The sequence below is a fragment of the Actinia tenebrosa genome, unplaced genomic scaffold (assembly GCF_029948245.1).
Source record: "Actinia tenebrosa isolate PJP-AT-01 unplaced genomic scaffold, QUT_ActTen_1.0 PGA_scaffold4__44_contigs__length_22323623, whole genome shotgun sequence".
In the NCBI taxonomy this organism is placed as follows: Eukaryota; Metazoa; Cnidaria; class Anthozoa; order Actiniaria; family Actiniidae; genus Actinia; species Actinia tenebrosa.
In genome coordinates this window covers 6,006,292-6,030,780 of record NW_028292581.1, presented here as the reverse complement: position 1 = coordinate 6,030,780, position 24,489 = coordinate 6,006,292, and the positions used below count along the sequence as shown (strand labels likewise).

Below are 24,489 nucleotides of genomic sequence, written 5' to 3'. Positions count from 1 at the left end.
TCTGAAAGCGGCTGTGGGGGAGACTAGGTATAAGATTCATCACACATTGAAATCTTACAGCCCCCTTTCTCAAATTCCTGGGTCCGTCCCTGGGAATAACACACAGTCTGAAATGGGAAAACATATCAACATTGCTTAAACATAAGCTTCACATAAGCAACTGTAAAACTTCTGCTGTGCAAACAAAAATCTCTCACCTCATCATGAAGGTTTACATAAGGATATTCACACAGTTCCTGAAGCTGACCTCTCTCACATAAAACGACCATAAATCGATGAAGGCAATCGCGTTTCCTGGACGAAAAACGAAAAATATGAATCGTAGAATAAATAGGAAATGATTTACGATAAAGTAAAAATGATAAAAAGTATGGCAAGCTTCCTTCATAAAACAGTTACGACCTCTATGAACCATGAAGAGAACTGTTTTCACTACACTTTGCAAAAGCCCAAGAATGGAATAAAATACCATATTACTCCTCTACTAACTATGGAATTGCATCAAATTTACGTGGCAAAAAAATAAAGAAATAAAGAATTTAATCTTCAATAAAAGGAATGCGTGTTTTTGGAAACAAATTTATGTCAATGACTGACATGTTTTCGTAGTGGTGAGAGCGCTCGCCTCTCACAAATGCGACCCGGGTTCGAGTCTCGCTGAGCTCGGTGTCGTAAGTGAGTAGAGTTGTTTGTTGGTTCTCTCCAGTGTTTCAAGGGTTTTCCGGGTTCTCCAGCTTTCCTCCTTCAGCAAAAATCAACTTCTAAATTCCAATTGGAATTACAGTGGATGAATCGCTACTCTGTAGAAATGCCACTGCTAAATCCCATTTATTTATTTATTATTTATTTATATTTAATGAAAGCCCAAAATTCAAGTGACTTAGAATGTTTTCCTCCGCAAAATCGTGAAATTTAGTGTCGCGAAATATGCAACCTCCGAAATTTCTAAATTAACACGTCACGAAAATTGAACACTAAGGTAATATTTAGGACTGGCGTTACTAGTAAAAATCCTGTGAGAAAACAAACCTTGATGGATCAGGATTACTGGTCAGGGCAGCATATGCCTCGTCATTATGACCCAGATGTAAATGATGCTTGAAAATATTGGACCACAGGTTTGGCTGCAAAAAGGGAGGGAAATGTGGTATCAGTAAAAAAAATTGTACTTTGTAAGTACCGCTGTGTTCCTTTATTATAGTAAATCATTTACTCAGAGTAAGCCTCAGTTTAGCGTCAAAATATTCTCAAATACCAAAAGTAAAGTAAAGAATGCACAACTTCAACAATACAAATATTTTGAAATTCAACGGACCTTGATCCCCGGGGGTACTCTTGCCCGTTTAGGGTAGGGATGTGCCGCTGAGCCCTCTGAACCCTGATCCTGTTCCAGAGTGAAATCGCTGAAATTCATACCCTGTTTGCGGCACGTACCCGTATAGCGAATAATAGGGGAGTACCCCCCCCCCCCCCCCCCCCCCGGGCCTTGATCACACGGCGGCATACTTATTCCCATGAGAATAAAAACCTTTGTTTAACCCCGAATAGCCTTATTCTGAAGCGATTGAATGCGAGCCTACATGGGGGAGATCTTTTGTTCCAGTCAATATGGCTGTAGCCTGAGAAATATGGAGCTTCTCGGGAACGCATTATCGTTTCATTTTAAGACTAACCCTGACAACAAAGAATAGACTATTTTCGAGTTCCAAATTACCGCTGTGTTCCTTGATTACAGACTCATTTACTCAGGGTTGGCCTCGTATCAGTGTTTAAATATCCACAAATACCAACAGTAAAGTAAAGAAGGCACAACTTCAACAATACAAACACTTTGAAATTCCAGACCTTCACTGGAACACGTGAATATTCTGCACAAAATCGAGGCTAACCCTGAGCAACAGAGAACTCGAAACGGGAGAATTCGAAGCAGTAATAATCTCTATTGTGATGAGTAAAGTGGATAAAATCTTACAATGTTTGGGTCATCTGGACTTGCAATGCTGATGGCAGTGTTGGCAATAAAAATGACCAAATCTGGAGCATCAAACTGCTCAAAGAGACGCATGACCTGCAAAAAAAAAAACGAATTATATATAGGAAAACATAAAATTAATGTCAAAAGAAAAAAAAAGTAAAACAAAATAGTATGAAATTGGATAAAGCTGATTAAATAAAGGAAAAGGACAGATGATAACAATTTGATGGCACGCAATGGGGTGGGAAAGAACAAGACAGAATAAAATAGGATGGTATAAGTTGTAAACAAAAGGATGGAAAAATGGATAGGATAAAATGGGCCAAGAATTGATTGGAGGGCTGGAGAAGATGGCATGGGATAGAAAAATATAAGATGGCACAGAATACAATGTTAAGGTAAGAAAAATGGGATGAGATAGGACAGAGCATGGCAAGACCATTAAATAGGATGGGTGAATCTCTGCTTCACAGAAACAATTGTGATGGTATACTGTGTATGTCTAAAGTATGTGTTCCAGGGCCTGGTCGTACGAAGGATGGATAACACTATCCGGTGGATAAATCCTTATCCAGTGGATAAGTCGATACTGTTATCAAATAAATTTATCCACTGGACTAGATTTGATTATCGGGTAGCACCATCTACCCTTCGTACAACCAGGTCCAGAAGGATTTCTCAAAGTACCTTAACATAAAATAAAACTTTCAAACTAGTTTCATCCAGTACATCTGCTTGTAAAACTTTTCCTATAAGCCTGTCATCCATGCCTGAAAAAAATATGTAAAACGTTTTTAATCTTAGTTTTAATCTTATGTGAACTTCTAGCTGTGAGCTGCACCCTGAAATTTGGTTTCTTGCTGCCATCAATGAAGATCAATCAGTTGCTCCCTTTTATATTTCCAACTCAGGCTCGTACCCAGTCATAACTCACGTTTTTTTAAGGAAGGAGAATCATGCCGCGAACTCACTAAATCCTTCCCATCAACCACAGCGTGAGATCAATAAGACAAGAGAAGCGACTGGGTACGAGTCTGTTTCAAACTGGCAGCAGTTGAAAGCCAAATTCCAAAGGGCAACTCACAACTACAGTATGCATATTAATGAAAAATTCTATTTTCAACTGGGCATTATTGTTAAACAAAGGAAATGAGCAATACAGTATCATATGTTAGTAGAGAGGCGTATGTTTTTTTAGTGTTCTTTGAGGGTATTTTAAGTCCAGGTTCTCCAGCTTTCCTGCCTACACAAAAATTAACTTCTAAATTCTAAAATTTGATCATGGAATGAGAGGCACAGGTTTGTTGGCCACTAGCTATTTTAATAGCTACCTTCACAAAACAAAGACCACTTACTTGCTCCTTCAGCGGCATGCAGAAAACAGTCCAATGCCTTGAAGTTCTCACCAAGAACAAGATAGGACTGACCACACAAGAACAGCCTGTACGACTGTCTGTCATCACACCAGCTATCTAGTAACTGACAGTAGTCCTGGAGATGCATGTACTGGTAATTGGTCAGGAGAAATTCAGGAAAAATGGTGGCAGCTTCTGAAGGCCAGCTTATAACACGATGTAAGGATAATGACTCCCAAATGCAGTATATCTCACTCTAGACATTTTCTCTATTAGCAAGAAAGCACAGCTTAGTGTTATGAGTCTGTTTGTGTTGGCTATGCTTATAACTGCCAGCTTTGCAAAGAAACAAAAGAAATCATGATCCAATATCATCTAAATTAACTTATTTCATATTTTCATCACTTTAGGCTTGTTGTATTATTTAACAATTATTCACCAAAGGCTCTCCAATCCCGGATAAAAATGTCTTAGTATTACTTCTGCTCCGGCAAACTTTGGAAACCTCATACTGTAATCACCGCTTCAGCAGTGATTATCGCTCATACATACATACACACACACACAAATACATGCATACATACACACACACACACACGCGCGCACACACACACACACACACACACACACACACACACACACACTTTCATTTGATAAAGCAGGTTAGATTAAGATAGGCAGCCATAGGCTGATGTGGACCTGCATTCTCAACCAATCACAGCGAGCAAAACTTTGTATTCGAGTCTAAAATTATGCTAAATCTGTAATAAAGCTGTATTAGTATCTAATAGTGACTAACTTAAATAATTTTCAATGCCATACTTCAGAAATAAATTATCATTAGTTAGTAAACCAAATAATGCTTCTGGAGGATACAGTAACCCAGTAAGTGTATAAACAGCTTGGTTGATCATAACACCAAGTGGATTGACTTTCTTATAACCGCCAACACTTTTGTTAGTTTGTTGAAGTTTTGACATGAGCTGTGATAGCTGTGCTCCACCTGTGGTACTGAGGAACAGTTGCAGGACAGTTGTGTTGGGATGATCTAAAAAGATAATGAAAAATAAGAGGATTAGGAGAATTAATCCTCTTGAAATGTATTCCAAAGAATTATTCTTTGCAGATGAAAAAGCAAAGCCACAGTAGAAGTTAACTGCTCAAACTCTAAAGCAACTTTAAAGTAGCAGGGGGGAAATCAAATTCATCTAAAAGTGACACTTTTGGACTTTATTTCCATGGTCAAACCTAATAAATAAAGCAAGGCCAGTCTTGTTATATATCATGCAATAGACCTTTCATGAATTCACTTGAGTGACTATGAAACAATGTTCTCAGTCAAAGTTGAACTTGATAAATACAGTAAATGGATGAACACATCAACTCTAACCTTGAAAGGTTATCCCAGCCCTCGGGATGTATATGGCTTATTGTCTCTGTTCTTGGTAATTAACTCTTACAAATTGGAATTTCTGGGAGGTAGGGGGGTGTCTTAATTTTTGGAACTACACATTTGAAAAAGGTTTATTAATAATTGATAAATGACATGATTGTGTAAACACACCTTCTACTTGCTTTGCCTGAAGTCCATCAGATATTTCAAGTGCCGCAAGTTGCTTCAGATTTGATTCCCTAACAAGATAAAAAACATGAAAAACTAACCTTCTGACTTTATTAACCTATTAATATTCAATGAGAAAAATATAATATAAATTGGATTATTTGTTTATTTTACAAATTAAAGCAATCTACTAGGAAAAGTTTCTATAATACAGAATTGTAAAATAAAACAACACATTTTATCGTTATACAACCAACACCTTACCAACCACTTGCTTACACCTTAACAACCACTGACTGACACCTTACCAACCACTTACTGACACCTTACCAACCACTGACTGACACCTTAACAACCACTGACTGACACCTTACCAACCACTTACTGACACCTTAACAACCACTGACTGACACCTTACCAACCACTTACTGACACCTTAACAACCACTTACTGACACCTTAACAACCACTGACTGACACCTTACCAACCACTTACTGACACCTTATCAACCACTGACTGACACCTTACCAACCACTTACTGACACCTTACCAACCACTTACTGACACCTTACCAACTACTTACTGACACCTTACCAACCACTTACCAACACTTAACCAAGCACTGACAATTACCTTACAAGACACTGACTGTCGTCTTGCCAACCACTCACTGACACCTTATCAACTGCTTACTGACACCTTAACAACCAGTTTATTACTTACACAGCATTTGATGGTGCAGGCATGACCAGTAGTTTGGTAGACCAGTGTAAACAGTGATACACTCTCAGCAACAACACAGTTTGAGGGATGTAAAGAGATGAGATATCTTGAGAAAAGTGAGGATTTAAACCAGTCTACAAAATAAATATTTGAATTCCAATAATTTAGATTAGGCTATTTTATATAACTTCAGAATACCTGGCCACAAGTTTCAATAACCGTATTTCAGCGGTTTGCATCTTAGAGTGAACACATGAAACTAAAACATGTTCTAATTGGTTGATGAAACATAGGAGTTAGTCAACTGGAAAATGCACATTTGACGTGCTGCTCTTTTGAAATCAAATCGCAGCTGGCTGAATTCAAAAGAGCCAAATGTGCACTTTCAGGTTGACTAGCTCTAATGTTTCGGCGACCAATTAGAACATGTTTTAGTTTCAAAATGTTCACCCTTAGATGCAAACGACTGTAGAAACACTGGCTAATCAGCCAATCATTGTCCTCTACATCAAGCATTGTAATTTTATAAAGTATTACAGTCTGACTTGGTAAGAGTTTTACTTGAAAAGACTCCAGGGACCACCCTAACCTTACAACACCAACCAATCATGATGCAAGAATAAAAAAACTTGAGTCAGATGTCAAATGGTTTTAGTAATACCTTTGAGCTAAGTCGTTCTATAACACCAAGTAGAACAAGGAAATCTCTGCACAAAGACAAGCGAGTTTCCATTGTCTGTTGAAAACAATGTGCAAGAAGCTGTCGCATCAGCTGACTACCCAATTTGGGGCAGCTTCCAATCTTGTCGCCCATCCATCCTAAAGCAGCAAAAAGAAATAATGAAACCATCAATAATAAAAATGAAAAAAAAGGAAGACAATGCAAGGCTCTAACTAATCTTCTAGATAAGGCCTAGGGCAAACGTCAAACTATCCATGCACCGAACATAATTACATCAAAGAATGCTGCCTCATTATCACCTGATATCCATTGTTTTTAATGAGTTCGGTGCATGGAAAGTTCAACGTTTGCCCTAGGCCTAAGCAGGTTATAAAGCAAGCTATCGCTGGAGAAAAACGTTTTCTAATATCAGATTCTAATAATAAACTCAATATATTTCAAAGAAGTTATATTATTTTTATTGTGATGGAATGTTCTTCGTAAAATGGGGAATCATTTATATGATCATTTTAATTTGAGGGTCAATAAAATTGTAAGGTATTGAAAGTTGTAACAAAGGGACATGTTCACTTAGCTGTGACTGTCAAGAGATCATTGTATTTTCATTTTTCTATTGAATTTTTTCATGCCTTACCAGGATCTTCATTATCATCTAAAGGGATTCCAGACAGATCTAGAGATCTTAGTACTACTTTAAAACATTCACATAGGTTGGACACTTTCTGAAGGCTAAATAGAAAAATAAATAGAACTGTAGTAATATTGATATTATATATGTTAGATGGATTGATAGACAGAAAACATGGGAAGAAAGATAGAAGATGGATTGATGGATGGATGGGCAGAGGAATGGGTAGCAAACATACACTTAAAGAGATGAATGAGAACATCAGGAGGGAAGGATGGTAGGATCGATGGAGCGAGCCAGAGAGCCAAACAAATGATGTACAGAAGTAGGAATAGTTGAATGAACAGAATCAATAGCAGATGGATGGACAGACAAATGAGTGGACACTGGATGGGTGGATGGACAGACAGACAGACAGACAGAAAGACAAACAGATGAAAAACCAGACAATTCTAGATAGAAGGAAAGAGGAAAAGACAATACTGTCCTGATCATTACCTTGTTTCTATCTCTTGTGTGAACTCAGAATGAAATGTATGTTGAGCTGAATTCTCAGTATCATCACTGCAAGAATAGAGATGTGTCATTAACATAATCAGAAGCTAAGTAAGATACACAAATAACACATAACACAATATGAAATGTAAAGACAATGGAATATGATAAACTTTAGATATCTACTGAGTTTAAGTTTTAACTACTTAAGGCATATATGCCTTCCCGCTCTCTCAGATCTTCATCAGCGAACCTCTTAACCAAAGGCCCTTTCAGGCTAAAGAAATATGGGAAGAGAGCTTTTGCAGTTGCTGCTCCTGAGTTATGGAACAGCCTACCTCCATCCCTTCGATCTTGTGAAACAATTTCCAGTTTTAAGTGTGGTCTCAAGACCTTTTTATTCACACGAGTTTTCAATATGTAAAAATCTTACCTATTTTAACCAATCTAAATCAATTCATTGTTATTTGAATTTTAAAAAAATGTGTAATGTATATATTGACATGCAATGAATTTTAATTGAAATATGTTGATAATGATATGTATTATGGGCATGTTTTATTACTCACTCTTATTCATGAAATAGTAATTCTTTTCTTAAATTTATTTTTTGAGTCACATTTTTATATTGTAAAGCGTCTTTGAACTTAAGGATATCGACGCTATATAAATTATTCCTTATTATTATTATTATTATTATTATTATATTTGGACATTTTGGAGGTTAGTTCTAAAACTAGTTAAAAAACTATTGTCAGACTTACACTGGATTTGTTATCAAGCTCTCTGATATTTGTTTTGCTGTAAGGCTAGGATCACACTGGTATGTCAGGTCATTTTGGATGGCAGCTTTGTTCTCCTGAGTCAACTGTTATAACAAAAATGCTTTAGGATCAGAGAAATATTATATCTGTACAACCTGATGGAGAAGGGTACTCAGGAAGTCTTTGCTTGAGAAAACATTTGATACAAACTTTAAATCAAGCATCAACTTTCTTAAATCCTGAAACAACTGGGATGATCTTTAGCAATTTGAACAGGTATTTGGGAGAAACCAAAACCTGGGGGAGAAAGATTTCAGAAACTCTTTGTTTGAGAAAACATTTGATACAAACTTTAAATCAAGCATCAACGTTCTTTTAAAGATCCTGAAACAATTGGGATGATCTTTAGCAATTTGAACAGGCATTTGGGAGAAAACCAAAACCTGGGGGAGGAAGATTTCAAATCACAGGAGAAGCCAAACGAACTTTGCTTAAATACATGCAGTTAGCCATTCTGGAGTTGTATGATACATTACATTATGCCTATGGGGCTGTTTTAGGGGATACTTAAATAGTTATATGGCATCTTTTTTGCTTGTTGATAGCAAAGTCATAGGAAAACTTCATTATCATGTTAATTTTCAAATTCATTTTGTTTCTTAATGCATATAATGTCAAGTAACTGGTGAAGCGTCCCCCAAAATAGCCAATAATCACAGATTTTACATTTTACACATTTCTACAACTCCAGATGGCTAATACTAAGTCCAGGAAAAGAATTCATGACCCCAGATGTGCAATGCTCCTAACCATGCACCCTTGACTCCAGAAACAATGTATATGAGGTTGCAAGGGTTTGAACTAACTTTCAATGTCTACAGGTAAACCTCAGGGCTAGTACAATAAGCATTAGGTAACTGTTTCTGCTCTTAGATATCATCATAGCTTTATACCTGTTGTGAGACAAGTCTCAGAGCGTTGCACACAGTCGTTAGATCTTTCCTCATTGATTTATCTGAAATTGAAAATTAAGTGAAATTATTTCTATCCATATGCTATTTCTTCTTCATGTTTTAGAGGGCACGAGCTAGTTACTAGTAATATTATACCAGTAGTATTATAGTTACCAGTAGCATTTGCTTTAAATAATAGGTTTAATATTTTCTCATTTCAGACCAAGTTTTTCTCTTTTGACTTTAAGATTCTTTGTCGGAGTTGTAACTTGTGTGTTTTAATTCTCACATGCAACCATAAAACAAATAAATTATACCCTAGAGAATGACACATGGTCTGCAATGGGAAAACATTACGACAATACAAGTAAGTTCTAATTAGCCCTTATCTAAGCGAGAAGGTATATGTCATCAGTAACAGTGGTGGAAATGGTTTCCTGGAGATGATGGTGGGATTTGAGAGGGGTCATTAAAAAGTCAAGAGAGGGTTGACACACAAAACATTCTGTGTAGCACAACACTTTTACAATAAACAGTAATGAGTACATGTATGTGAAACATTAGTCTCCCCCACAGCCGCTTTCAGTGTCGTCACGCAACGCTTTCTCCCCTGACTAGCGGCTGCTTACCAGAGCACAACATTCCTTTCCTATTGTTTATGTTCAACCAATCAGATAAGTGTCATTGTGCTTCAAGAACCAATCAAAACGTTTCGAATTTGACAACTTGTAAACATTCGCGAGAGAAATAATTCTAAGAAGCATTTGAGTGGAAGTTGGAGAAAATCTTTGGGAAATTAAAATTGAATTCATTCTTGTTGAATGTTTGATGTCCCCCCCCCCCCCCCCCCCCCCAAAAAAAATTATTGGAGATGGAACTAAGTGTTTTCTTTGTTCATAAATGAAAGAAAAGATTTATATCTCTATAAGTTTAGCTATCGACATTGTTTTATCGGCCGATAGTGAATTCGAGTTTGTACTTGCTAACGAGCTCATACCAAAAAAAACTTTTTTAAAAAGCATAATTTAGACTAATGGAAGTTAAACGAGACGACTCAAGATTTAAGAGATTGAATTCAAACATAAAGTCTGACAGTATTTTTAATAAACGAAGAAGATGAGCCGCGCAGATCACTTATTTTAAACAACGAATGCAGTGTAATCGCAAAAAGGCTAGATAACTTTTTAATCTGACACTGTCACACCGTTGACTTCCACGGGTATTCATTGTAAACTTCTGGGTAACGCTCACAGTTCTGGTATTTACTTCGCGTATACTGAGAGGATTAGCTCAATTTGATACTGTTAGAAAAGTTGTTTTGTTTTGTTCACACTGTTAGAAAAGTTGTGCAAAGTGAACACGAATCGTTAGCAGTTTATATGAAATGTCAAGAACTTCGAACTCCTGTTATTCAAAAATTCCTCTAGCTTGTATCGAAAGAAATTACTGGGCTATGCTCTAGAGCACCAATATTTTATTCTTTTGAACGATTTCCCATATCCAGTAGGCAGATTTTCAAAGAAATCTTGTCTTTCTTGTAAAATCTTCCGTATAGCGTCTTTCTGGTGATCATTAAACTGTTTGATGCGAAATTTCTTAGCTGCTATCTCAAAGCCTTTCTCTAATGACGCATCTTGTTTTCCATATGGCGCGAATGGTTCCTGGTTTTCGAGAACTAAGCCGTGATTGGTTAATTCATAGGAAAGGAATGTTGTGCTCGGGTAAGCAGCCGCTATTCAGGGGAGAAAGCGTTGCGTGACGACACTGAAAGCGGCTGTGGGGGAGACTAGTGAAACATGGGAGGGCAATTTTCTTAGGGACATCAACGCATGGAGAGGTCAGAATTCTTGTGAATCCAAAGTGAATCCCACCACCTGTCCCTCTCTGATAAAAGGAAGACAGTCTCTGTCTTTAACTATAGGAGTCACCCAACAAAATTTGGTCATTGTATGCCCCACTCACTTCTGGTCTCCATAGGTAAACTATACTCCCCCCCCCCCCCCCCTGGATGGAATGCTAGTCCATTACAGTTGCCCCTTGGCATCTTAAATACTGTGTTGATTTCTTACTAACCTGTAATCAAAAATGGCATGGCAGTAAAGTTTTCTTGATCCATCGTCTGTGAATACAACTTTTCTACCCCATCACAAGGTCTGAGTATTGAAAGCATTTCCTAAGAGAATAAGGATATTTATTAAGTGAAACACATTTTAAAAATACCCCTGATCAAGAGCATATTTCACATGTACGTACCTTTCTGACCAGTCCAACTATTCCAGTCTTTGTGTCAATAAAGAGTCCAAGTGGTTGATGACCAACCTGTCAAAGATGCAACACATTAAAAAAACATACAAAGTGAAAACAAACAAGCTGTCACTTCAAAAATCATACAGTATTCAGGGATTTGCGTAAAGCTAGACTTTGAACCAATAAATACAGTATGTTGCAATATTGCTCCTCATTTCTTTGTCCTACCCCCCTCCCCTGCAGATTAACCCTAAGGCTATTGTGATCAGCCCTCCCTGTATAGTAAGGTGTTGGTAAGTAATAAGCCAAACACTCAATTACCAACACTTTGCAAACCACTTACATACACCTTACATACACCCTACACACACCTTACTATACAATAAGGGGTTATCACACCAGCCTACAGGGCCCGTTTGTACAAAAGGTGGATAGCCCTATTTAACAAATAAATCATTATCCATTTGGATAAATCACTGCTGTTATCCAATAAATTTATCCACTGGATAAGATTTATCCATGGATAGCTTTATCAACCCTTCATACAACCAGGCCCAGGAACAAACATCAAGCAATAGTAGTATAGTATGCAAACTAGTAGCCTTTGACATAGATAGCTGTAGATCCTTAGTTGCCTATCTAGACATTGTCAGTGCTTTACCTCATGATACTGAACAACACAACTGTAGAACTTCTCCCAGCAACTGAGTTGTAAGTCATAATATTCACTGTACATTAATTCATTGCTTGGAGCAGACAGCTGGATCTAGTAATAAAATAATAATAATAATAATAGATATATAAAAAATTATGGCCCTCATTTAACATCTCTAAATTAGGTTTGTCCATATTATTTTGAGTGATCATTATCATTTTCTTTCCATCTGCAGATATATTTAGAGCAAAGACAGCACCTTTTACGTGGATATTTCAAAACCCGATTGTTGGTCTGTTCTGGGCTTGAACCCTTGAACCCAATTGAGTCAATGAAAATTGCAAATGAGTGCTGGTCATTGGACAAAAATGTCCAGTACAAATGACCACATCACTGGTAAATGATTTGCCTTGGCTGTACATTTGGCCGGCCACAATTAGGTATCATTAGCTCAAGTATACCTCTGGCTTGACAAATGAACCAATTATCAAAAAATCCTTCCAGTTTTACAACGTTCCAGAAATCATCCACAAATAATAATAATAATATTAATAATAATTTAATTTTTTATTGTGCATGTTCTATTGTGAGATGCTGACATGTGCATAAATGCACACCTTCCTAGTAGTGATGTTGAACTACTTTTATTTCATTATTGTGAAAAGATAGAATAAACAAGGAAATTTCACTTCCCTATTGTTTTCAATTGCACCCACCCTATTCTTCCCAATATTATCTTCCAATTTATTATGGAGACCAATTCACCCCCCCCCCCCCCTCCACAAGTACCCCAGGATTGCAAGAGTTACCTCTGTATCAATCAAGTTGATGACCCTTTTCTTTAATTCATTTCTGTCGCTGAGTAATGCTGACATATTGTGGCCCAGATTCGAACCATGCTGATATATCTGCAAGTATAATGGAATAATATTAATACTAAACAACAATTGCTAAAACATTTTCTTAACTTCTCATTATTCTAATGTACACTGTACTCTATATTAGAGAGCAAACACTATTATCCATGAAACATCACTAATTATATAGTACTAAAAGGTACTGATGAAACCATACAAAATAGAAAAAATTAATATAGTACTCTATAAAAAACCCTCGAGAACAATGATGAAGGGCCTACCATGTTAAGCACCACCCCCGATGAAACCCCGCCCACAAGTTAAAGTCACGTATGAAAGCCCCAAAAATTTCTTATGAATCTTCATATGAATCTTTTTGAATAAATACCAAATCGCACGGCAGTAACGTATGGAAATGGCATTTTTTGGTGTTTTATAACTTGTTATTATTTATATATATGATTCAGTTCTAAGAACAATGCTGCTCTTAAAGTACCTGAAGAGCTTTTATGATGACTTGATTGGAAAACCTTCCAGGATAAAATAACTCCTCAAGATATACTTCCTATATCATTAATACAAAGAAAAATACAAAATGGAATGTCAATAAATGACAATCTTTGTAATTGTCACCCCCTTCTAAAATTCCTAGATACACCCCTGGTATAAGATGACTGGCCACGTCAGACTGATCAACGTGACCAATCAATGTGACCAGTCAAAAGGACTGGTTTAAAGGGGCTAGCTATGGCTGGACAAGTGCCATTTTTGGCTGATCATTTTTTTGAACACTACATATATATGAGCATAATATCGTCACTTTGTAGATAGCACTGTAAAACTTCAGGTGTTTTTAAGGATATCAAAGGGTATCTAAAGTGGTCACTTTTCCAGCAAAGGTTAAAGATATTTATGTCAGTTTGAGAGTTCTTTTACAGTAGCAGTGTTTCACATAGTATTCAATAATTTTTTATGAGTGTAATTATTTTTATATTATTTTTCCATGATTAAAAGATTCTCACCCTTGGTTCCATGTGAGGAGGTACTAGAATAGAAAGACTGATACTTGATTGGCCAAGTACTTTATGCCATCCAGAGTCGTTTTGTTGTCCACTAAAAAATACAAAATGAATATGTACTTGATAAATGGTTAAAAACAGTGTGGCTTCTGCTGTATTAAGAGCTAATATTTTTGGTAGCAACAAGTATAACATCTTGGCATTTTGAGTTTTTGATATTGAGGTAATAGTTTGAGTGCAAAAAAATGTATAAGATGATATTCTGGTTTTGAGTAACCATCCAAGAGAAAATAAAAAGGTAAAAATCAAGGCTCCAATGATGGGTCCAATACTTAACAGACAGGAAAAAGTCCAGACAGGGGAATCAACTGTGGCTGAACTGCATGACTACAGGTAAAACTACTAGTGGGCAAAATGGTTGCAAACCAAAGAGAAGTTTTTGTATGACTGTGAAAAGCTCACGGCACGAACACAGTCATGACAAGGCAAGGCATACACCAGACCAATCACATTGCATGAGAATTTACTCTTCATCCAATCAAAAGTCCAAAACACAGCACGGAACACAGCGTGGACAGGGTCACACCAATGTCACGACACTGTCCGACCAATCACATTGCGCGAAAAAAAATCCCCCAATCAAAAGCCTAGAAAACACCATGGTTGCAGCAAGGCATGCATGTGGCAGCGACTTTTTCACAGTCATATGAAAAATGCTCTAAGTAGGTACTTACTTTTCAATGCTAGTAAAGTAGGTGACTGATTCTCCATCATTGCTAATCCACTGGGTCCAGATTTCAGCTGAAGAAAGTGTAAAGTCAACCAATCGACCCTAAATGCAAAACAGATCAAAGTTACTATGATAATTTTTTTCAATTCACAGAGTCAAGATTTCAGCTGATGAAAGTGTTAGGTCAACCAAATGGCTCTAAAGACAAAACAGGTCAAAGTTACAATACATTTCAGTAAAAATGACAATATCTTTTGATTGATTGGCACTTTTTGTCAAGCCCTGCAACAAGGTCTGGGCTGATCAAGTCTGATCAAACTTCAATTTAGCATGTTACTGTAGGATTTGCAGAGGGAAGAAAACTAGAGAACCCAGAAAAGATCCTTGACTTGAGGGAAATACCTTTACAAGCACTACATCTCACATTTTGGTGCTAACTCCAGGAATTAAACTAAAGACTCCAGAGGTGAGAGATGAGTAAACTAATGTTATGCTACTCTTGATTCCCTGAATTCCTCAGAATAATATGCATGATGACTGCACATCCAGTCTGGATGCTAGGACATGTCACCATCACAGCATTACTCAAGTCATTCTAGTCACTTTCTCATACTCATTAATAATTCATGAGTAAACCAGCCAATCAATGGGCTGTTTTTGGGTCACATGATGTTACTTGAAACCTGGTAAAGTCCTGTGAATGGACTGAATTCAGTCTGTAGTAACTGGAACAAAATTAATTCAGTCCTAGGACTGAATCAATTTTGTTCCAGCTACTCCAATTCCAATAATTAATGAGCATGAGAAGTCATTTCAAAGCCTCCAATATCGGACTGGATGGGATTTCAAGTCTGCGCAATTAGTTCCAGTCCTTGGCACAGACTGGAACTAATTGCCCGGACTTGAAATCCCCTCCACTCCTCATTGTCAGCTTTGAAATATTACTTCAAAGTCATACTAGGCTCCCATTGATAACAGTTATATCTAGTAACTAGAGGCTACCATGGTTAAATAAAGGTGTTCAACATACCACTGCCGAGTACAGGTTGGATACAGGTGACAAAGAAACACTTTGATCATCAGCTACAGCTTCATACACACAAAACTAAGAAAACAATACATGTACATCTTATTATACTTAGTATAATTTATCAGGTATTTACAGTTTGTATATTGAGAGTAACGTCATCAATTATCATGCATGTACAAGTTGTGGCATTGACTTTACTAGAAGTAGATTTAAGCCACTGTAGTACCGTAATTCCTCTATTAAGCAACCCCTTTTTCTCTGGAAACCCTTTATTAAACCGACAGCTGCAGAGTTACCAAAATTTTCTTTCACATGAATTTACAGTAAAATGAAGATCCATTCAGAGAAAACTGATAATAATAATACGGGTACTAATTTGTATGGAAAAATTAAAATTAGACACTAAGTATATTATGTTTTTTAAACTATAAAAAGCAATAATTAAAAAAAAAAAATTTGCACAATTGTTGAGAATTTTGTCTCCAAACTGGAGGTATGACTGCAACAATAATACAAATATGCAATCATCAATGAGTAAACCTTAATTACCTGATTTTGATATTGAAATGAAAGGAAAGCTCCAACATAAATTCTTCCAGTTGTGGGATCTACAGTCATTCTTAGCATGTGGTTGTGAGCTGAGAAGAAACACAAGTGACAAGTGATTTTGATTGACAGACATCAGGGTATACAATAATAAAGGATTGAAGGTCAGAAGGAATGGAGAAAAAAAGAAAGAGATAGGAGGGTGGAGGGAGGGATGGAGGGAGGGATAGGTGGACTGATGAAAGATGAGATGGATCGATGTAAGGATGGGATTAAATGGCTGAATGTATTGAGAAAAAGATGGAAAGATAGATGGATCGATGGAAGATGAGATCGATAGATGGATGCAAGGATGGGATGGTATGGTTGAATGCATTGAGAAATAAATGGTAAGATAAATGAATGAATTGATGGAAGATGGGATGGATAAATGGATGAAAGGGTGGGATGGCATATCTAGCTGGATTTAGAGAAAAAAAGATGGAAGGATAGATGGATAGATCGATGAAAAATGAGATGGATATATGGATAGATGGATGCAAGGATGGAATGGAATGGCTAGCTGGATTTAGAGAAAAAAAGATGGATGGATAGTTGAATGGATTAATGGAAGATGAGATGGATAGATGGATGGATGGGATTGCTGGCTGGAAGTACATAGGAAAAGATGGATTGATGGAATAAGATACATAACTTTTATTTTTTCATTTTTATTTATTCATTATTTTATAAGATACATAACTTAACTAACTGGGACACACACACAAAAGGATATTTACCAGTTACTGTCTGGCCATCAATATCATCTGGTATATCTTCAAGGAGATCCTTGACAGAGATACATTCTTGCTTCTAAAAATATCAAAATTCAGGGATTAGTTATTAAAATGTATGTACACTGTAAGTGACACTATAGAGCTCATTCCAAATGCCACTCCTCTCATGTACAAAACTAACTTATTCATTTAACTTTGACTCCAAAGCAACAACTGATTCAGACAGTGTACTCCTGCTGATTCTAATTTGATTCTTTACAGGTATGTGGAAGAAGGAAGATCTCTAGTTATCATAATCAATTTTCAAGGTTAACCTTAACAAGAATATCTCCTGAGTTTGAATTGGAATTTAGGAATGGTGACTCTTGTGGAGGGGAAAAACAGAAAAACCAGAGAGAAACCCCTTAAAGCAAGGCAGAGTATGAACAACTAACACCACTCCAAATGACACTGAGTATGACAAACGAACAGTGGTCGCAGTAGTGAGCTAGGCAAGCATTCTTACAGCTACTCTACCTCTGCTTCCCATTTCATAATAAATTATTGTATTACGTTCAGCACATCAAGCACTGCCAATATTTAACTGTCATACTGAGTTGATTCTGCACTGCTCTTTTGGCAAATTAATTCATCAATTGAGTTTGGTACATGAGAAGAGTGTTATCTGAAAAAAGCCTAAGCTTCCCATGTATGAAAAAAAATCTACAGCCCTGTCTCACCTGACATGACCATATTCTCAGTTTATGGTCACGACAAAGAGTAAAAATACACATCTGTTTTCCTAATGGCTGGATTTGAAGATCTACTACCCCATCAGGAAATGGGGAATCTCCTCTCAAGCTTGAAGGAACAAGACCAGACCAAAGTCTTTGTATCATACTAGACTGCTGGAGTTCAAATTGCTCTGCCTCCTCTGATCAATAAAAAATCAAAGTAATATTAAAGATAAATATAAAAAAGATACTGATTATAAATTAATAAAAAGTGACTATGTCTGCAGGGGGAGGGTGGGAATCATCATTATTGCCTATATCTTTTCAGTGTGTAAAATAACAGTATGTTAGTCACCTAGATAATGATCAGTGGTCAAAGTAGATTTAGCTTGCTTATACCTATACTGGCTCAATGTTACTGGTCAAAATGGGTGGTAAGGTTCCAATTCTGGTCAGACATTGTCCAATGACTTGCCATTCTTATGTTTATAGGTTACTTAAAAATTGTGAATTCTAAATGGCTTAAGATGAGGTGCTAGTCTTGCAACAGTTACAAGTAAACCCAGATGTCAGAATGGGCCAAGCCATTCAGCGAAAGGCCAAATGGGCTATTGACTTGTAGACCATGAGGGCGAGAGGTCTGATTGTTTTAATATAAACCTATTACTGCAATTTTTTTATAAACATGCGAACTCTGTGTCTCCAAGTTGCATGCTGAAATTTGGTATTTTGCCGCCACCAGTCAAAAATATAAAAGGTACTGACTGATTAGGTTTGATTGACGGGTCGTCCTTCATGAATTTGCAAGATGTGATCCTATTGGAGGGCACATGTGTAGAACAATAGAAAACAATGACCTTTCCCCAACCCCGCCCCTAAACCTAAACAATCACAGGGGACGTTGCAAATTTGTGAAGCTTAACCCTGATTGATAGTAGCAAAAAACAAATTTCTGCGTGCAGTCCACAGACACGAAGTTTGCTTGTTTATGAAAATTGCAGTAATAGGTCAAAAAATAAATACAAACAATGTTGAAATTAGGTTGAAATAATCTATTTTTGCATTGCTTTAGATTTCAAAACTGTGGTCTATCATTGTTTGACCACCAGTAGCTAAGTAGGTTTGGACTAATTTCAATAGCCCTTAAGGGTGATAGATACTAATAAAAGTATACTAATAAAATAATAGATTACCATGAACTCCTACAGGTGGTAACTTGACCAATAGGATACTGCCAATAGAGGTGGCTAAAGCAAAAAGGGTGTGACCATCTTGACAAAGCCAAGCAGAAGATGAGATACAATTTGATGAAAATGTCGCAAAGTTCCATGGTTCTCTTAGCTCAGTCACAGAGCTTGTGTTGAATATTGAAGACAGGTTTTGATCAGATGAAGAAGAGAGTCCAAATGCCTTTAGAATGATAGAAAAAAAAAACACTGTTATCATTGCTTCAAATATTTTTGCACCCTGAAACAACCTTTGAGCTGGCTAACTCATAGATTGAATTGTATTTTAGCAGTTGGGTTTCGTGGAGGAAAGAAAATTACTGCCATGCAATGAATCATCCTACCACACACGCTGCCAAAGATATTTTAAATTACCAGTCTATAAGACTAATAGGTTTATGAATACTTTTTATAATGAAACATAGTTTTAACCAGCAGTAGGCTTTAGATTCCTCTTTTTACCTTTAATATATATTTTATTCCTCATATTAGTAAGTTTTTAGATGACTAACATAATTTTAGAGGATGTTTGCTAAATTCCCCTTTAACAAATATTATTTGTTAGGTTTTTTTCTTTTTTTTCTATATCTCCTTTTCCTTCATTGATGTTTCTATATGTTTAATATTTGTTTTTAATTGTAAAGTATATGACAATTCAGCCAACACGGAGGCTGCAATGATATGACTAATAAAGTTATCTATCTATCAAGACCTCGGCGGTGCACTACTGCAAGTGCACTACTGCTATGTCACCCTAGAATCCCTATTGATCTCTTATAGACCTCTTTACCTTCATATGCAAATTGCCCATTTCAGACCACATGACATTCCCCTGAGAATTGTTTTTTTATAATGTACATTTCAAAATGAAAAAATCAACTCCCAAAATTGTAATCACATGATCTGAAATGGGACAACAAACAATGAAGGTTAAGAGGTCTATTGCTAAGTATTCGTAGTAATATTTATAAACTTACATGACTGTGTGATTTATGAGGGTGAGGAAAAGCAATTCTGTGCACACTGTTGGTGGTGGCTACCAGAACACAGACATTAGTTGGTGTCTCGAAGATGGAAAGTCCAGGTAGAAGCATTCCATCAGTGAATCTTATCTTCAAGTTATTTCCAAAGAGGTTTACATCAAGGGATTCCTCCAAAAGTTCCAGTATATTTTCATTGATTTTCCTTTGGGAAAAAAAATCTGCTTAAGAGGTTGTACTATACAGGCATGAACTATAATACACACAGACAAGTATCACAGAGAAGAATTTTGATTTGGTGGACAGACTGAATTTGGTGTTGGAAATGGCTAAAACTAATGGCCATTTAAAGGACAATATCCAACCAAATGGCCTCATAGGCCTGTTCTTTTTACTGGTCACATATTGACAGGGTTCGTGCTGAGGTAACCATTAAAATTCAAGGACTATTCAAGGAGTATACGTGACCCAAAAATGAATTTTCAAGGAGTATGTTCAGCTAAATTGCCAAGGTTTTATACAGTGGTTACTCATGGCTGACTTCCAGATTTTCCAATCTTTCTGACTAGATCTATTTCAAAACCATGTAAGTAATGATCAAAGCAAAAATTCAAGGAGTTTTCAAGGAGTTTCACTAAAATCGTAAACTTCAAGAGCTTTTCAAGTGCGCTTGAAAACATGAATTAAATTCAAGGAGTTTTCAAGGAGTTTAAGGAGTAGCACAAACCCTGTATTGATCAGTCTGATGTGGTCAGTCATCATGTCTAGCCATTGAGCAACCGTTATTCTTAACCCTAGGGAGAGTCGGAGTTGATAAGACTGCAGATGATGTAATCTGGAGTACTATCTTAGCCTACTTCCACAGTGGTGTCATATTCAGGGGTACTAACTTATCCCACTTCTAACGTGGCATCATATTTAGGGGTACTAACTAAGCCTACTCCTCTGCAGTTGTTGAAAGATAAAAAAGTGTCAAAACATAGGCCCTTGCAGCACTCCCAATGCAGCTTAATTTTGAGGACAAGGCAACAAAATTTAATCTCTTTAGAATTTAATTGAAAATCTATAAATTTGCCATCCAAGTTGAGCTGCTCTGAGAATTGCCGTAAGGGGTTTATATTCTTCGAGTGCATGTTGCATCAAAGCTGCCATGTTTGTTGATGATAACAATGCATTGTTGGTTGATGATAACAATGCATTAGCTTCTCTTGTTAGATCAACAAACATTGCAGCTGTTTCATCGTTACAGAATTTATATCTCAGGGGAATTTGAGTGGTTGCACACCAAGAACTGCATGAAGAAAGGTAGTGAACAATATTTCTGATGCCGTTTTGGTATTCTTCCAATCAGAATCTACAGCAATATAAGCATGGTCAAATGGAAAAGTTTTGCCAAGCTTTCTTTACATCTGATGGGTGCGTTATTATTGATCAGCATTGCGTTTTATATCATGCCAACGTACGAACAAACTAAAATTTGTATTAAAATAACTTGGCGTTTTTTACAACGACCTAGATCATTCTCTCGCTGGCATTTTAATGCAAAAAATATGAGAATATTACAAGACTAGACCTAGAAAATTAGAATCTAGACTTTTATCATGGAGTGCTTATACCATGACAAAGCATAATAAAACTTTTATTTAATTCAGAGAAATTGGTGTTCAACCATGCAAGCTTTATGGAGGAGTTCCCTTTAAAGTCCGCCGACCAAATAAAAAATAAAAACTAATGGCTACACAGTGTAAGTTTACCCACCAGTATATAAAACGGTTACTTGTCGAAGAATACGCTCTAGAACTATCTTTATACCCATAACCTCCACCAATGTTAAATTTTAGAGTCTCTTCGTCTCGTATTGTGGTGGGAGCTGAAGCACCGATGGTAAAATCAAGGGTTCTTGGCCGAGGATTGTCAGAAAAGACGGTAACTTCGCGAACAGACTTGACTTGGTCCGCCATCTTGAATGTCAATCCTCCCGCCATGTGCTGACTAGACCCAATGGTTCGCTACCTTCAATAACACAGGGATACCATGTCTAAGTGAAATGATTTGCGTGTGACGTCACATTTTCTTCTACAAAACGCGCGAGTTTTTATTGTTTTGTTTTTTTGTTTTCTTGGTTGTTGTTGTTGTTGTTGTTGTTGTTGTCTTTTTTTCATTTTAACTAAAGTAAGCATCACTGTGAAGTAATCTTGAACACAATAGAGAGTTTTAGATTGACGTTCACGGCAAACGTGTAACGTCTGTTGATCAGTGAAAAATTATTTTATGTAACTGAAAAGGAATCGCAAAAAAATCCAGGTAGTAGAAAAACAAAAGAATATTTTTTTTGTGATATGAAAGATATGAAAGAGGTAACGGTTAACTTCCGTTAGTTTTCGCATTTTCCTTGGCGATTCAGACCAACAACCCGAAATATCACCGGCACCGCTCGTAATAGGGGCAGAACAAAATATCAGTGACGTACGTAGGGTCCTTCTCAACCCAGAAACTTACAAGGGAGTTCCTATTACTATTATCCCTCGGCATATGATATCATCATTTTTAAGTAGGGATTTTTTAAAAATCATTTTCATTATTATGTAATTATTTACTTATTTATTTACTTATTTGATTACTACTGATTTATTGTACTTAAGCACGTTTTTATTGTAAATTTATGTAATTATTTTTTACACGCCCATATTGGAAATCATCACTAGTTGAATATGTTAGCGAGAATAAATAAAGTTCATCATCATCATCAGTTCCTGCTGAACCCCATCCACTCTTCCCATTGGCAGAATGTATATATGTTTTTGGGGAGGGAGGGGAGTGTGAGGTTTTTGTTGTAAGATACATGAGCCTTTCCGGGATTAAATGCTGCCTACATGAAGGTCACGAAGTACTAATAGCCATCCAGGGCCATCTGTTTGCAGCTTGTTCAAGAAAAACCAAAGTAATTTAATTTGTTTCAGTGAACTTTTTTATATTTCATTTAAATTTCTCTTGATAGTTCTTGTTTATTTATCAGTGTACGTTGTTTTTTCTTCCTCTTTTTGTTTTGACTGATGGTATTCATTTGTTTCCAAGTAAGGTTGATGGTGGTGGTCAAGGAGTTAAGTTCAAGATGTAAATGTCAATGCTTTTCTGCCAATGTTTTACATAGATTAAAAAAATAGCTTAAATCCAATAGTAATGTAGTCGAAAGAAAGAAAAACGAAAACAAACAAACAAGCGAGTCAAGAATCGGCGAAAATAACTTGGCCCCATCATCTCAAAATTACTGTATCTTGGATGGCAAGTTATCTTAGTATCTACTCGTGGAAGTGTGAACAAAATCACACTTTTTTCAATGGGATTTATGGAATTATCTTGCGTACTTTTATGTTAGCCTTGCATCCCAAAAGTAGTCTTGAGAGGTGTCCATTCACATATGAAACTAAAACCTTTTGCCACAAGTTTAGACTCTCAGACAATCGTTCAAAAAATCCTTATTAGGAAATCCTGTTTGTTTCGCACGTGTAACACGTGACATACTGTCGCCATCTGGCGTTGGTCAGCGGCATTTTGCTTCCGTGTACGTACTTGTAAAATATCCTGTTTGTTTGGCAAAAAAAGGTGTAAAGGGATTTAAGAACTCCTTAAAGACTTCAACACTCTTTTACAAAAAAATAAAGATTATTTAATAGTTTTGGGAGCATAAGGGTTAATGAAATAGAACAATAGTTGACAGTTTATGAGCGATGCTCAACACAAAAGCTTAGGTGTTAAACCAGTTGAACCGCTCTTTGTTTTACAAAAACCTGAATCATTTGTCGAGACAAAATGATGAATAATCAAAACCCGATGTATATACCTGTAGACATCAAGTTGATGTGTGTGTTGTGTGGGCCTTGCTAAAGTGATAGCATCTTCATTCAAGCTTAAATTCTGTCGTCTCTTTGCCAATTTGGCGACGTTTTGACTTTCCGGGGATAATTCAATTCATTTCATGTGACGAGGATAATGTACTAAGTTTTACATCAAAACTGAATACTACGCTGGTGTTAATTTACAACCAAAAGCATGATACGCAGGCCAAAGTGGATGAGATATGAGGCACGCATTGTACTATAAGTAAAACACAACTTTGGAAGAGCAGGAGTAATTGATCAATAAGCCGTGGGACTTCAAAAGGGTTGCCGCCATGAAAGAAGGCCGACCGAAAGAGGCAAAAGAGACGACTCTGCCTTCACAATTTGTCGACCTCCTGAGGAGTTTCCATTTATGACGTCTAAGTGTAATTTTAACTATAGAATCAGGGTGTAAGCTTTTTAAAATTAAATAATTTTATTTATATTATTTCGCTCTCAACACAGTGACTATATCTTACGTATTGTTGTCTGTTATTGTAAAGGTAAACTTCAACATCACTTAAGAGTGACGCCCCAAAAACATTCTATTATCCGTCAGCTTTTGCGTATTGTCTTTCCGATCCAACTACACTTTTAAAATTAACGAAATTGCTCTAACCGCATCGCCCTTTAGTCCCGCTCGGAGTCCATTAACACTGACCTCATCGCCACTGTCGTCTTCCCCCATACCACGAC

The 24,489-nt window shown here is 36.7% G+C and overlaps 1 protein-coding gene across 1 annotated transcript in view; it reads right to left on the bottom strand.

Moving 5' to 3' along the window:
• The window catches only part of LOC116305068 (nuclear pore complex protein Nup160), a 28,731-nt gene extending 6,831 nt beyond the window's left edge, over window positions 1-21,900 (bottom strand). Inside the window, exons 1-27 of the mRNA XM_031714902.2 lie at window positions 21,674-21,900; window positions 19,913-20,120; window positions 18,903-19,119; window positions 17,716-17,909; window positions 17,000-17,072; window positions 16,224-16,312; window positions 15,675-15,749; window positions 14,649-14,746; window positions 13,918-14,008; window positions 13,392-13,460; window positions 12,848-12,946; window positions 12,045-12,149; window positions 11,390-11,455; window positions 11,210-11,309; window positions 9,137-9,198; window positions 8,184-8,287; window positions 7,423-7,488; window positions 6,931-7,025; window positions 6,276-6,433; window positions 5,615-5,748; window positions 4,895-4,962; window positions 4,207-4,378; window positions 3,331-3,536; window positions 2,663-2,745; window positions 1,973-2,068; window positions 1,030-1,124; window positions 198-294 (exon numbers count right to left, since the gene is read on the bottom strand). Coding sequence (XP_031570762.2) covers window positions 198-294; window positions 1,030-1,124; window positions 1,973-2,068; window positions 2,663-2,745; window positions 3,331-3,536; window positions 4,207-4,378; window positions 4,895-4,962; window positions 5,615-5,748; window positions 6,276-6,433; window positions 6,931-7,025; window positions 7,423-7,488; window positions 8,184-8,287; window positions 9,137-9,198; window positions 11,210-11,309; window positions 11,390-11,455; window positions 12,045-12,149; window positions 12,848-12,946; window positions 13,392-13,460; window positions 13,918-14,008; window positions 14,649-14,746; window positions 15,675-15,749; window positions 16,224-16,312; window positions 17,000-17,072; window positions 17,716-17,909; window positions 18,903-19,119; window positions 19,913-20,120; window positions 21,674-21,900 — 3,147 coding nt within the window. The remainder of the gene's footprint in view (window positions 1-197; window positions 295-1,029; window positions 1,125-1,972; window positions 2,069-2,662; window positions 2,746-3,330; window positions 3,537-4,206; window positions 4,379-4,894; window positions 4,963-5,614; window positions 5,749-6,275; window positions 6,434-6,930; window positions 7,026-7,422; window positions 7,489-8,183; window positions 8,288-9,136; window positions 9,199-11,209; window positions 11,310-11,389; window positions 11,456-12,044; window positions 12,150-12,847; window positions 12,947-13,391; window positions 13,461-13,917; window positions 14,009-14,648; window positions 14,747-15,674; window positions 15,750-16,223; window positions 16,313-16,999; window positions 17,073-17,715; window positions 17,910-18,902; window positions 19,120-19,912; window positions 20,121-21,673) is intronic.
• Window positions 21,901-24,489: the final 2,589 nt, after the last annotated feature.